Raw genomic sequence first — 14,688 nt, 5'->3', positions numbered from 1 at the left:
CCAACCAGTCCATTTTGAAGGAGATCAGCCCTGGGATTTCTTTGGAAGGAATGATGCTAAAGCTGAAACTCCAGGACTTTGGCCACCTCATGCGAAGAGTTGACTCATTGGAAAAGACTCTGATGCTGGGAGGGATTGGGGGCAAGAGGAGAAGGGGACGACAGAGGATGAGATGGCTGGATGGCATCACTGACTCGATGGACGTGAGTCTCAGTGAACTCTGGGAGTTGGTGATGGACAGGGAGGCCTGGTGTGCTGCGATTCATGGGGTTGCAAAGAGTCAGACACGACTGAGCAACTGATCTGATCTGATCTGATTGGAACACAGCCAAATTTTAAGCCATTAGCAAAATAAATCTCCAAGGAGCTCAAAGAGATCTTTTAAGTTCATACAGTGAAATCCTTGTATTTTACATGATCCTCATCTGGGGTACATTTACTCTTGTATCAGACACAGTTCTATTATGCTTCAGTGGGTTCCTATTGCTTTCAAGATGAAGAACAAACTGTAGGAATGACCTATAAGACCTCATGATCTCCCTAGTCCTGTCTGTTTTACCCTTATCTCTCACTTTCATCCTGATTCCAGCTGTCTCTAACTACCTAGAATATAGACATATTCCCCTATTATAAACTTTAAGTCCAACATACCTTCTCTTTCAATACTCATTGCAGATTACATAATTACACCTTTGTGTGCTTTTTTGATTGATATCTAAATTCCCCAAGAAACTTAGGTCTGTTTGAACTGTTTTTACCAGTAATGTATCTTTAGCACCTATCATAATGTTTAACACATTCTATGGACTCAGTAAATACATTGATGAAATTTTATGTGTTTTCGTGTTCATGAGTGAGTGAGTGAAGTCGCTCAGTCGTGTCTGACTCTTTGCGACGCAATGGACTGTAGCCTACCAGGCTCCTCCATCCATGGGATTTTCCAGGCAATAGTACTGGAGTGGGGTGCCATTTCCTTCTCCAGGGGATCTTCCTGACCCAGGGATCAAACCCAGGTCTCCCACATTGTAGACAGACGCTTTACCGTCTGAGCCACCAGGGAAGTCCTTTGTATTCATGGTAGATTGAAAGAAGCAAATTATGGAAGGGTTCAGCCCCCAAAACAATCACAGCAACAGTACTCTGAAAATGTAAAGGGGAAAAAAAACTGTAAAAAGTAGACAGAACTCAGAAATCATTGGTGTCTAGAGGCAAATTGTGTTAATAATCATTAGACATTATGACTTTTTTAGTAGTCTTTAATGGCATCATTATATTACAGTATGGTATGATAATTAAAGTCATCAAGTAAGGGTTAGGTTTTTATCTATGGTTAAGAAAGAAATTGGTAATTCACCTTTGAAGTGCTTTAATCCAATATTTCTTTAAAAGATCTGCCTCTCTTCTGGAAATGAGCTTTAGTTTATGAAAAAATATATCCATTTGCATTCCTCTTTCCACTGTTTAACAGTTTAGATAAACAAAGTGTTCCCCAGCCTCACATTAGGGTAAATAACCTTGCATTGTAACACTCCTCTTGCGCTCCATTTAATCACTGTAAGAAAATTATTTTCAAATTCCCCTTACTATTTATATTCTCAACAAAAGGAACAGCATTATGTAATGTTTCACCAAAATTCTGTTGAAAAAAAGAGGGTCCTTTGGATTGAATGTAAACCAAATTGTGTCTCCCATTGCCTGAACAGAGCAAAGGAAGTTTCCACTTGAATTCTAAATTGAAGTTGACCTTGTGCTTTTTTGAGGAAGGCTGGCAGCTGAGGTCACTGGAGTGTATTATGATGGACAGTGCAGCACTGTGCGTGCCTCGGAGGCATGTCCATTGTGTGGATTACAGCCACACAGAAAGAATTAGACAGCTCAGAGCATTCTATCATTTCATTTGAAAACAATGGTCAAAGTCATGAGCAGCAACCATTACAACTTTCATGAAAGAACAGCAGAATTCAATAGTTTCATCACTTGAGACAGGCAGTTTGGCTATTCTCAGCCAAGTACTATGAATCCAGCATATTCTGTACTAATTTCTTGTGTCACTCGGAGAAGCAGCATTTCTGCTGCGGCAATAGGCAAATCTCAGCTCTACTTCATTGTATGTAGTTCTACCTTACACGATACAGCTCATTGCTTCAAATTGACCCAGTTGTTGAAAGAAATACAAAGAAAAAGAAGCTGTGGAACCTTAACACAGAGCTTTTAAAAGAATCTAAATATACAGCAGCTCTAAATCACTCCCTCTTCCTCAAGTCATCTTACTGTTTAAAATGCTGAAAATCAGTTTCAAAACAAAATGTGAACAATGCCTTCTCTAATAATGGCATGAACAAAACATTTTCAGAGAAATCTAATCTGTTGTCAGTGGTTCCAAATGAGCCTCCTAAGTTGTTTCTGAAAGAGTGATTTTTGATTGATAGCAGCTTATTTTTAACTTCTACTTCTTTCAGGAACAGATAAATGGTAGCACACACATACAAAAATGTGTTTGAGATTTAAAAGCAGGTGGAAAAACTCACACTTCTGATTAAAAGGGGAACTGCTTCTTATCCTATGCTTCCCACTCTGCTGGAGTATATTCTATATATAGGGAGAATAGCCACACCCTGTCACTTCTCAAGTGTTTAGATACAAAAAAAGTTGTGACTTACCATTAAAATTTACAGCCCGAATATAACCGAGTAGTTCTTTCCCATCAATGGTACTCATTCGTGGGCAAATGCCAATGTATCCAGGGCAGACATCTTTGTGCATATTGTGCAGGGCATAAGCCATGGAATACACAGCATCAATTACAAATTGGACCTTTCCCTCCTGTTCATAAGATGAATCCCGTGCAATTCGCTCCAGCCCTGTAAGAGAATGGAAATCCATCAACTGGGGTTGCTGCTGCTGCTGCTAGGTCGCTTCAGTCGTGTCCAACTCTGTGCAACCCCAGAGACAGCAGCCCACCAGTCTCCCCCATCCTGGGGATTCTCCAGGCAAGAACACTGGAGTGGGTTGCCATTTCCTTCTCCAATGCATGAAAGTGAAAAGCAAAAGTGAAATCGCTCAGTTGTGTCCGACCTCATGGACTGCAGCCCACCAGGCTCCTCCGTCCATGGGAGTTTCCAGTCAAGAATACTGGAGTGGGGTGCCATTGCCTTCTCCATCAACTGGGGTTAGATTTCACTAAAAGATGGAATGAGGGCTAAGATTTTCACCATTTGAGGCACACCTAATGAGATAAAGCTATTTGATTTTACTCTTAGGTTTTTAAACTGGGTATAGAATTTTTATTGGGAAAGAACAGAAACTATTCCATTAGCAACAAAAAGATATAAAGTAAATAAAAGACATATAGTTTCATTATCTTCATTTCCACCTTATTGAGTTCTATTATACTGTACATGTTAGTAATTACCTAGCATTTTGGTAGTGATTCAATCTTTTAAGTAAAATGTGTAGACTGTTGTTCTTTTCATTCACCTCAGCTCCCAGAGCATTATCTAATACGTGGCTCAAAGTAAGATCTCCCTCATAACCCCAGGTCTGTCCTTGTTTAGAAAGTGCTGTTTGGGAGCTCTTTTTGTAAATATTAAATGACAATATTTCCTTAAGTGCACTGCTTAACTCTAGGGCTTCCCTGGTGGCTCAGATGGTGAAGAATCCTCCTGCAATGCAGGAGACCCAGGTTTGATCCCTGGGTCAGGAAGATCCCCCAGAGAAGGAAATGGCAACCCACTCTTGTATTCTTGCCTGGAGAATTTCACGGGTAGTGAAGCCTGGCTGGCTACAGTTCATGAGATTGCAGAGTTGGACACAACTCAGCAACCAATAGTTTATCTTTAGAAGAATCATTCAATTTGTTTTCTTCTTAATTTCTTCTCAAATAAAAACTCAATTTTATGTTTTTATTATTTTTTCCAGCTTATTGATATATAATTCACATATAACACTGTATAAGTTTAAGAAACATAATGTGATGATTTAATATACATGCATACTGTGAAATGATTACCACCATAAGGTTAGTTACCATTTGCATCACTCACAGAGTTCCCTTTTGACTCCTTGTGGTGAGAACTTTTAAGATCTATAAGAACTTTCAAGTATATTATATTGTGTTGTTAACTATAGTCTTCTTGCTGTACATTATATAAACGATGCAGAGCTCTTAAAGTGAAGTCATTCAGAATAATTGTTTTAGGTATATTGAGGATTGAGAATTGGCCTTGTAAATTATACCTTTAATTTCATGTTTATCATTTAACTTGTGATATAAATACAGAGTTAAAAATGGAAGATAAATTTGATGTTTAAGTTAGATGAAATATAATTTAGTTATAATCCAACCTTTTCATTCTAAAGATGAGGAAACCAAGATTATGGATGTGAAATTCACTTAGACACACAGAGCAGATACGGGAACCATTCCCACTTCTCCAAATTGACACCAATATTCTCTCAGTTACCAGAAAAATGGGGTAGATGGCAAGAATATTGAACACACAAGGAAAAAAAAAACAAAAACAAAACAGGTCTTTCTATCTCTGTGCGGTGTCTTGTCTCCTAGATCCTAGAATAATCTTTATTGCTTATGTCCAGAATGCCATCAAGTGACTTAAGGACATTGAGGGCTTATTAAGGAAAGCAAAAAGGATCTCCTCTCACTTTCACATTCCCCTAAACTTTATACATCTGGTAACACTGCTGCTGCTGCTGCTAAGTCACTTCAGTCATGTCCAACTCTGCCCCATAGATGGCAGCCCATCAGGCTCCCCCGTCCCTGGGACTCTCCAGGCAAGAACACTGGAGTGGGTTGCCATTTCCTTCTCCAGTGCATGTAAGTGGAAAGTGAAAGGGAAGTTGCTCAGTCATGTCTGACTCTTAGCAACCCCACGGACTGCAGCCTACCAGGCTCCTCCATCCATGGGAGTTTCCAGGCAAGAGTACTGGAGTGGGTTGCCAGTGCCTTCTCTGTCTGATAACACTAGGATAGAGCAAAAGCAAGCACTTTAAATTTTCCCATAAATGTCAGTTAGTCAACTTTAATAAACAGTCTTTAAGTTCAACAAATATTATCTTTCCTCACACTAATGCATATTTCCTCTAAATTTAGAGAGGTTAATTTAAGTAGTTATTTTATATTTGGGTCCTATACTCTGACTTCCCTGGTGGCTCAGATGGTAAAGCATCTGCCTACAATGCAGGAGACCCAGGTTCAATCTCTGGGTCAGGAAGATCTCCTGGAGAAGGAAATGTCAACCCACTCCAGTATTCTTGCCTGGAAAATCCCATGGACAGAAGAGCCTGGTGGGCTATAGTCCATGGGGTTGCAAAGAGTCAGACACGACTGAACGACTTTCTTTTTTTCATACTCTGATAAAAACAGTGACTCTTCTCTAGACAAATGTAGTAGTTAATTTATTCATTTTCATTTATCCAATCATTGAACATTTTTTCCTCTGGCCTCACTTATTATGCATGTGTGCTCAGTCATATCTGACTCTTTTCAACTTCATGGACTGCCAGGATTTTCTGTCCATGATATTTCCCAGGCAAGAATACTGGAGTGGGTTGCCATTTCCTTCTCCATGGGATCTTTCTGACCTTGGGGTTGAACCCAAGTCTCCTGCATTGGCAGGCAGATTCTTTAACACTGAATCACCAAGGAAACCTCAATCACTTATTATACTCAGGTCTAAGTGATTGAGGCTCCTAGGTAGTATTCAATGCTTATGTCCAGAATGTCATCAAGTGACCTGTAAAAACAGTCTTTCCAGCTTCTACCTAAAATTTCTCTCCCATGATTTTAACCACAAAATAGACAACTCACAAATAAATATTGAAGAATGGTCACAGCGACCAAAAAGATTCAGTTATTTCTTTAAAGATCTTATCTGGTGGCAAATCACTCTGGTTGTCCAGGATTGAGGAGTCTCTCAGGTCATAGGACCAAAACCTGGACAGTCCTGGGCAGACCAGCACGGTTGCTTATAAAAAAGAGGCATATGACAAGGGAAAGAATACAGTGATAAAAACCTGAAATAACTGCATCGAGGATAGGTCCCTATCTATATACCGAGAAATCTTGTGTCATTTATTTTGCATCACTGAACTGGATAACTGAAAATGAAGACTAGGCATCCCAGAGCAGTTGTTCCCATCTTAGTTATCTTTTTTAAGCACAGATTAAACAGCACCATTCAAACTTAATGAATCAGAATCTCCCAACATGAGGACATGAATAATCTGTAATTTCGAAACATAGATATCTGTTTTCTCTAGTCGAACTACTTATTTCGTTAACTAGTTATAAACTTCAATTAGTTTGAAGGAAGATTAAGTATATCCAACTTCACGTTTTTTCTTTTAAAGTCCATAAGGCTGTCTAGTGACTATCGCCACACACATCAATGGATACTATATGACGTTTTTCACAAATCAATGTACATGCATGATGACAAACTAAAAAAATTGACCACTATTACCATTTCTAAATTTTACAAGAAATCATCGGATTTGTTTTCATGCTGTTTAGACCCAAATCCAAATGAATTTTTGGGCCAACCGGATGTTTTTCTATTCCTTAAAATTTCAAGTTCATGGTGGGCTGCCGTCTCTGGGGTCGCACAGAGTCGGACACGACTGAAGTGACTTAGCAGTAGCAGTAGCAGTAATGATAGTAAAGATTTTACAGGAGCTAGAGTTTGCCCCTCACTTCCTATATCTGCTTCTCTTATCATCAAAAAGAAGAATTTTGTAAGCTGACAGTGACTCATCAACTTGATTGGCTATAAAATTTCAGTATGCTATAGTTTCTAAAGTTGGTGTTAATGTATTGCTATAAAGTGCTAAATATTGTCAAAGGCTGTGTGTCAGTCATCCATTTAAAACACTGATTGTAAAGTTGTGATGTGTTTTAGTGTTTTGCTTAAAATTAACAACATATAGCTAAGTGATTGTGTGGTGGGAGATGAAGTCAGCCTCATTAATTTTATAGCAAGATTGTTTTATGTTTTCATTAATGAAATCCAAAACTCTGACAGCATCTCATGTCCCTGGAACACAGAGTAAATGCTTATTTGTCTGGGCAATACCACGGAAGGTCTTTTGCACCCCAAGGTGCATCTTTTGGTTTTAGTCCTTCTTAGTGAAAAGGCAAAACTGCTCTAGTTTGCAAAGTGCTGTATACATTTCAACGTGACTTCCTAAGATGAACCTGGTATGAATTTTAAACTCTTTGATACATGGCTGTTGAGCTTGGTTTTCCAAGACTATCTCGTTTATCAGGAGATAGTTTAGTTTCATAAACTGAGAACGTAGGGGCTATTTTCCTTTTCCTAAAATTGTTATAAAACTCATAATGTTACCGCAGTGATGATCTTATAAACAGTCAATTCAATGGAAAAAATGTAAATCATATTAGACCTTTTATTCCCAGGAAAGCAAACATCCAACCGGTTGAATTTTTTACTACAGTCTTAGCATGTAGTAGATAATTCCACACTCTAAATGTGTAGGTTAAAAACTATTTCTTTATTTAGCTCCTCCCTGACTTTTTCTTCTGTAAGCAGCAAGTATTTTAAATAATTAAATCATTTTCTTGCAGTTGCTATGAGGAAGCTGGTAAGAGAGAAGAGAAGATGTGAGCTGCTCTGAATAAACACATTTATGCATACAGGACCAAATTTAAAAGTCATTCTGAATTCCAGAAGAACTCTATTTGCCCCAGTCCTTGACACACCAGAGACAGGACTATCATACTCTGATCCACTTTCCTGACAATGCACATGTATGTAGTAACTGCATAGTCATTCTTAAAACCGGCAGAATCATGCCAAGAACTGCACCACACACTGAAAAGTAATCACTAGCATATCAGCAAACATAAGTCATTTTATACTGAATTTAAACTGATTTTGTTTCAAGGACGCAATAGGGGAAGGATGGGAAAGAAACATTAGCATGTTCAATTAAACAGAAATAACTCCCAGGCACTAAAATATGCAAAAGAATTGTGTGCACCTCCCAAACTGCAGAGGGCCAAAAACATGGGCCCAGTGGTAAGGTGGAAAGACAAACTGACTGATGGAGGTAGCCAGAAGAAGAGGACAGACCAGTTGGGAAGACCTGGACTAGGGTACAAGTTGCACAATTCAAAAGACCTGGGACAATTTTCTGAATCTTACTGAACTGGGAAAGTTGCTCACAGGGACCTCTGTGATGGGGTCTCCATCTCTGCAGCCTCATCTGTTGGTACCACCCTACCTTTCTCTGCTCCACTTTCCGGTCCTTGAATATAACCTGAGATATTCAAACCACGGGACTTCACTTAGATGTTCACCCTGTAACTTTCTTCACTGTATCCCAGGCATCTACATCTCAATCTCCAAAGTTTAGGCTGCAGTAGTGATATTTAATTTTTTTTTTCAATTTAACAGCTCAGATCAGGTCAAGGGGCATCTTAAATATTTAGTTTAAATACTAAATATTGTTTGTTTGAAAACAAAGAACCAAGACTGGTATTTAAAATTACTTCTGGGAATGATATGTAAAGTACTGGGTTGGTCAAAAAGTCTGTTCCAGTTAAGGAAAACCTGAATGAACTTTTTGGCCAACCCAATAAATTGAAACAAATATAAGTTAAAGGTAGAGATACAAGACGGGAGGCAGGGCAGAAATAGGTTGAAACAGTGGATAAGGAAAACAACGAGAGAAAATATATTTTAGAAACTAAATTAACAGTATTTAGAAACCTGATAAAATATGGGAGTATGAGTTGGAGGCAATCAACAACTCAGGAGGTTTGAGGATAGATAGTACATAATGGCACCATTAACAGAATTTGGAAAATCAGATTGTTAGGGGAAGCACACTGACTGAAACCACCCATCCTGGCCAGGCACCATAGTAACCATTTGCAAGAGTTGTTTTATGACAGGAGGTCCTGGTGAAGAACAGGGAACTAATAAGCCACCACCAACCAGAAGAGTTCGGCAAAGGTCAAAAGGAGACACCACATATCCGACTACCTCCCAGAATCCTTCTCTCTGGCATCCATTTGGCTGAACAAGGCATGCACAACCGGAAGGACTCTGAGTCAGAATGATTGGCTAAAGACAACCCAGAAACTAATCCCATCTCCATAAAACATGAGACTGCAAGCCACGTGGCAGAGCTGTTCTCCTGGGTTCCCTCACCCTACTGCTCTCCACCCAGGTGCCCTTTCCCAATAAAATCTCTTGCTTTGTCAGCACATGTGTCTCCTCAGACAATTCATTTCCGAGAGTTAGACAAGAGCCAAGTTTCTGGCCCTGGAAGGAGTCCCCCTTCCTGCAACAAGGTGAACAAGAGGGTTCCATTTATTGCAGTTAAAAAGACTGATTTTTCAATTCTATAGTATTTTATATCCTCTATCATATAATTTATATAAGATAAACTTTATATAAATTTATCAAATTATTGAAAGAATACAGGCCCAAATGCCTAGGAAAATTGTATAACAGTGAGACAGTTGATTATAACACTGAAATAATTTATACTCCACCTTGGAGTAAAATGGACTTCCCTGGTGGCTCAGATGACAGAGAATCTGCCTGCAACGCAGAACACCTGGGATCTATCCCTGGGTTGGGAAGATCCCCTAGAGAAGAAAATGACTACCCACTCCAGTATTCTTGCCTGGAGAATTCCATAGACAAAGGAGCCTGGTGGGCTACAGTTCATGGGGTCACAAAGAGTTGGACTTGACTGAGCGACTAACACTCTCACTTTGGAGTAAAATACCTTATACAGGTGCTGCCTTTAGACCAATGGTTTGCAAATTCAAAGACTTATGTTCAAGTCATGATGCCTCTGACATTTATTTATTTCTCAGTAGAAATTAGAGGACTGAACAAGATGATCAATATGGGTCCCTTCAGTTCTAAAATTCTAGAATCTAGGGCAGCTTCTTTTATTTCTGTTTCCTTCTTACACTTTCCAAGATCACTTGAAGATTGTATTAGGGTGTGACGGAACAGACACTACAAACTCAATTCTCCAAAACAGTTAGGAATACCCAGTAACCAAGACCTGGAAATTCTGCATTAACAAAAAAAAAGTACCAAATGCCAGCCTGAATTTTTCTTCTTGAATTCTCAGACTGATTAACTGCATCACTACATGTTCATTATTCTTAGACTTGAGCTATATATTGAATTTGGTTCCTCACAAAGGAGAAACATTTTCATTTATCTTTTTAGTTTGATCCAAAGGTTAAAAGAATCAATTATGGAAAATCAATTATGAAGATGTGAAAGGGAAGAATGAGGACACCAACAATTAAAATGGGCAGGACTCTTCACAGATAGCCTCTCTTTGATCATAAATTATCATTATTCCTTTTTTCTTCTTCTTCCTTTTTTTAAAAGGATAAAAGAACTAAGACTCAAAAAGTTGAATAATTTATCCAAGATCATACAAGTTATGACAGTAAGTGGTCAGGTCAGGTCTGACACCAAACCTCTGCCATTTACTGCTTAACTTCCTCCTCCTCTGTGAAGTTTTCTTTGATTCTCTCAGTTCAGGCTTAATTTTTACTTCTCTGAATTCCTGTTTAATGTTCAGCCATTATGACTGGCTTATCTCCTAGTAAAGTATAGAGATTGTGTGTTCATGTGTGTCTGTTGTGTGTGTGTGTGTGAATCTTTAAAGAAATTAGCAGAGCATGGATTAAAGAATATTATAAAATAATATACACTTTTACAGAAATCCTAATAAACACTAACAAATATCAACAAATCACAGTCTCTATATTGAAATGCTAAGTGGGGGAAATATATTTCAATAACATCTTAAGCATTTTTTTAAACTACAAAAAAAAATTTGTTTGTGAATTTCAACCATATACCAAAGATGAAATTAGCATAAATGACTGAAATTTATAAGCAAGGTGACTGGATATTTGTAGTGAAAATCAAAGTTAATAAGACCTATACCTTTATGTTTATAAAATATAAATGAGCATTTTTAGCTTTGGAGGGTAAGAATGTACTTTTGTGCACGTATTTATTTGTCTAGAGGATTTCTCTAGGAAAACACCACCAAGGTCAAGAGAGAATTGCACACCTAAGGTCCTGCTTCATAGTTTCTATAGTAGGCTTTGTCAAGGACCTTTATAAACAGATGCATTAGACTAGCCAACTAAGTTGAGCCTTGGCTTTATCTATTTACACAGTGCATGAAAAATGAGAAGGTAAGGGTCCTCTATAGAGAATCACCTGCTCTCCATCTTCTTCTGTAATTTAAATATAGTCCCAAGAATTGAAAGCTCTTGGCTGCCTGAGGACACATCAGGAGACACTTGTAAATCAACCAGTGAAGAGTGCTATAGCAGCCCACAATAACATCTCTCCTTTGTGCCTGGCAGGAAACGGAAAATGCTCCAGGCAGGTGCCAGCTGTCCCCTTCAGGTGTTAAATTTTCCATGCAATGCTCTAGGGTTTTTTTAAAACACTGAAAAACCTAAGGTAAGTGGCAAATAAGATTGAGTGTATCTTCAGGCAAAACCACCAGTTTAAAAGGAAGGTGTTCAGAAGAGAATGTTATTTCGTAGATATATTGAGGTCCCTAAACAAAGAATAGGCATTTGATAAAATTCAAACAGCTGCAATTTTCTACATAATTATGTTAGATCATATACATTAGAGACAAATTTTGATTAAAAACAGTATGTAAAGATGCTGATAAATAGTAGACTTTATCATTAAAGCTCCCCTATTGAAGAATTTGAGTTGCCTCTTCATAATTTCCCCTTCAGGGGACAGGATTTCAAGGGTTTTCAATTTGAAATGCCCCCTCTTCTACTCGAAAGTATATTATACTTGTCATTGCAGACCCTATGACACACTTTAAGATTTGCCTTAAACATTTTTTCTAATTATAAAAGTAAATCAGAGTCTTTGTAGAAAAGTGAAGGGGAAAGTATAAAGAAGAAAATAGAGAATATTTATTGATCCACAATATTAACCAATATTTGCACACTGGTCTATTGCCTCACATCATTTTTCTTTCCCTCTTTATTTCTAAAAATTAAGATAATTCTGGTATACTTTTAAAATATGCACTATTCATTTCATCTTTAATGAGGATTTCCCCATATTTTAGGAAAGCATGGTTTTCCTACCACTTGAAATATAGTTCACTTAATTGATTCAGGTGTCTGCATTTAATTCCTGATATCCAAAGTGATATTTGATGTAAGGTAAGGATCTGATTTTATGTTTTCTAAATTGCAAACTGATTCTCCTATTGAATGAATATTCTTTTTTCCCATTAATTTATATAAAGGCACTTTTAACACATATCAGACTCATACATTCTTGGATATATACATATGGAAACTCTGGTCTAAGATGCTTGTCTCTTAACATGCCAATACTCCTTTATTCTTCTCTTTCTTGCTTTTTACAAATGTAATTCTATAGATTGTACCATCTGTTCATGAAAATTCTATCAGTAGTTTTATTTTTTTTAATTCTTGATAATTTTTACAAATAAACTTTAGAATTATTTAAACTAGTTTCAGTAATTGAATCTTTTCTTAGAATGGCATCCTAAGAAATTTCTTAGAATTTCTAACTTAGTTGTAGAAGACTTGCTGTAGAGCTGCACTATTCAAGTATTCCCATTTGTGGACAGAGGATTTCTACTTATCCAAGTCTTTTGGAATCCTCAGACAGATGTGTTACTTGCTCATTTCCTTTCAAGTAATTCCTCAATATTTTGTGGTTTTGAACTTTATCAAGTAGAATTTTTCATTTTATTTTTAACTGATTCTTCATGGTATAATTCCTAAATTCCAATTTACTTTTAATGCTCAACATTTTCTTCTCTCCTTATTTAAACTCTATGCATCCAAGAAGTCCCAGATTAAGTCCTCTCTCTTCTACAAAACAAAAAATCTCAAACAATATGGGCTCTGAGATCAGAAGATGAAAATTTGAGACTTTGCCTCTGAGTTATTCTTTATTCGGAAAATAGGAATGTACACTTATTGTGCATGGCTATTGTAAGCACTGAGATAATGTAGAGGATCTGGAATATTACCTAGTGAATAAATGGACACCATTATTTGTTATGTGGGGCTATAACATAGTTCATCTTCCATAATGTGCAACACTTTTCCAATTACACAAACGAAATCACAATATAGACCCAGGATATAGGTTCATATACTCATTCGATAAGTATAATGAAGGCAATTTAGTTCAGTGATTAGGAACTACCACCCTGCAGCCAGTCTGCTTGGGTTCAAATCTCAGCATCACCAGTTATTATCTGTGGGACTTTAAGTTCCCGAATACCCTGCCTCAGTGTTCTTATCTGTAAAATGGGATAGTAATAGTATCTCACCCCATAGGGATTGTCATATTTAAATGAGTTAACATATATAAGGCAGTGTGTTGAAAATCAGATCAGATCAGATCAGTCACTCAGTTGTGTCTGATTCTTTGCGACCCCATGAATCACAGCACACCAGGCTTCCCTGTCCAACACCAACTCCCAGAGTTCACTAAGACTCACGTCCATTGAGTCAGTGATGCCATCCAGCCATCTCATCCTCTGTCGTCCCCTTCTCCTCCTGCCCCCAATCCCTCCCAGCATCAGAGTCTTTTCCAATGAGTCAACTCTTCGCATGAGGTGGCCAAAGTACTGAAAATTCAGCTTTAGCATCATTCCTTCCAAAGAAATCCCAGGGCTGATCTCCTTCAGAACGGACTGGTTGGATCTCCTTGCAGTCCAAGGGCCTCTCAAGAGTCTTCTCCAACACCACAGTTCAAAAGCATCAATTCTTCAGTGCTCAGCCTTTTTCACAGTCCAACTCTCACATCCATACATGACCACAGGAAAAACCATAGCCTTGACTAGACGGACCTTTGTTGGCAAAGTAATGTCTCTGCTTTGGAATATGCTATCTAGGTTGGTCATAACTTTCCTTCCAAGGAGTAAGCCTCTTTTAATTTCATGGCTGCAGTCACCATCTGCAGTGATTTTGGAGCCCCCAAAAATAAGTCTGACACTGTTTCCACTGTTTCCCCATCTATTTCCCATGAAGTGATGGGACCGGATGCCATGATCTTCGTTTTCTGAATGTTGAGCTTTAAGTCAACTTTTTCACTCTCCACTTTCACTTTCATCAAGAGGCTTTTTAGTTCCTCTTCACTTTCTGCCTTAAGGGTGGTGTCATCTGCATATCTGAGGTTATTGATATTTCTCCCAGCAATCTTGATTCCAGCTTGTGTTTCTTCCAGTCCAGCGTTTCTCATGATGTACTCTGCATATAAGTTAAATAAGCAGGGTGACAATATACAGCCTTGACGAACTCCTTTTCCTATTTGGAACCAGTCTGTTGTTCCATGTCCAGTTCTAACTGTTGCTTCCTGACCTGCATACAAATTTCTCAAGAGGCAGGTCAGGTGGTCTGGTATTCCCGTCTCTTTCAGAATTTCCCACAGTTTATTGTGATCCACACAGTCAAAGGCTTTGGTATAGTCAATAAAGCAGAAATAGATGTTTTTCTGGAACTCTCTTGCTTTTTCCATGATCCAGCGGATGTTGGCAATTTGATCTCCGGTTCCTCTGCCTTTTCTAAAACCAGCTTGAACATCTGGAAGTTCACGGTTCACATATTGCTGAAGCCTGGCTTGGAGA

General features: G+C 38.2%; 1 protein-coding gene across 2 annotated transcripts in view; it reads right to left on the bottom strand.

Annotated features, from left to right (window-relative positions):
- The window catches only part of GRM8 (glutamate receptor, metabotropic 8), an 858,241-nt gene that overhangs the window by 347,335 nt on the left and 496,218 nt on the right, over positions 1-14,688 (bottom strand). For both annotated transcript variants that reach the window (XM_010831727.1, XM_010831728.1), the window contains one exon: positions 2,661-2,861. In XM_010831727.1, coding sequence (XP_010830029.1) covers positions 2,661-2,861 — 201 coding nt within the window. The remainder of the gene's footprint in view (positions 1-2,660; positions 2,862-14,688) is intronic.

The sequence above is a fragment of the Bison bison genome, unplaced genomic scaffold (assembly GCF_000754665.1).
Source record: "Bison bison bison isolate TAMUID 2011002044 unplaced genomic scaffold, Bison_UMD1.0 scf7180017864530, whole genome shotgun sequence".
NCBI classification, from domain to species: domain Eukaryota; kingdom Metazoa; phylum Chordata; class Mammalia; order Artiodactyla; family Bovidae; genus Bison; species Bison bison.
This window is presented reverse-complemented; position numbering and strand designations above follow the sequence as displayed.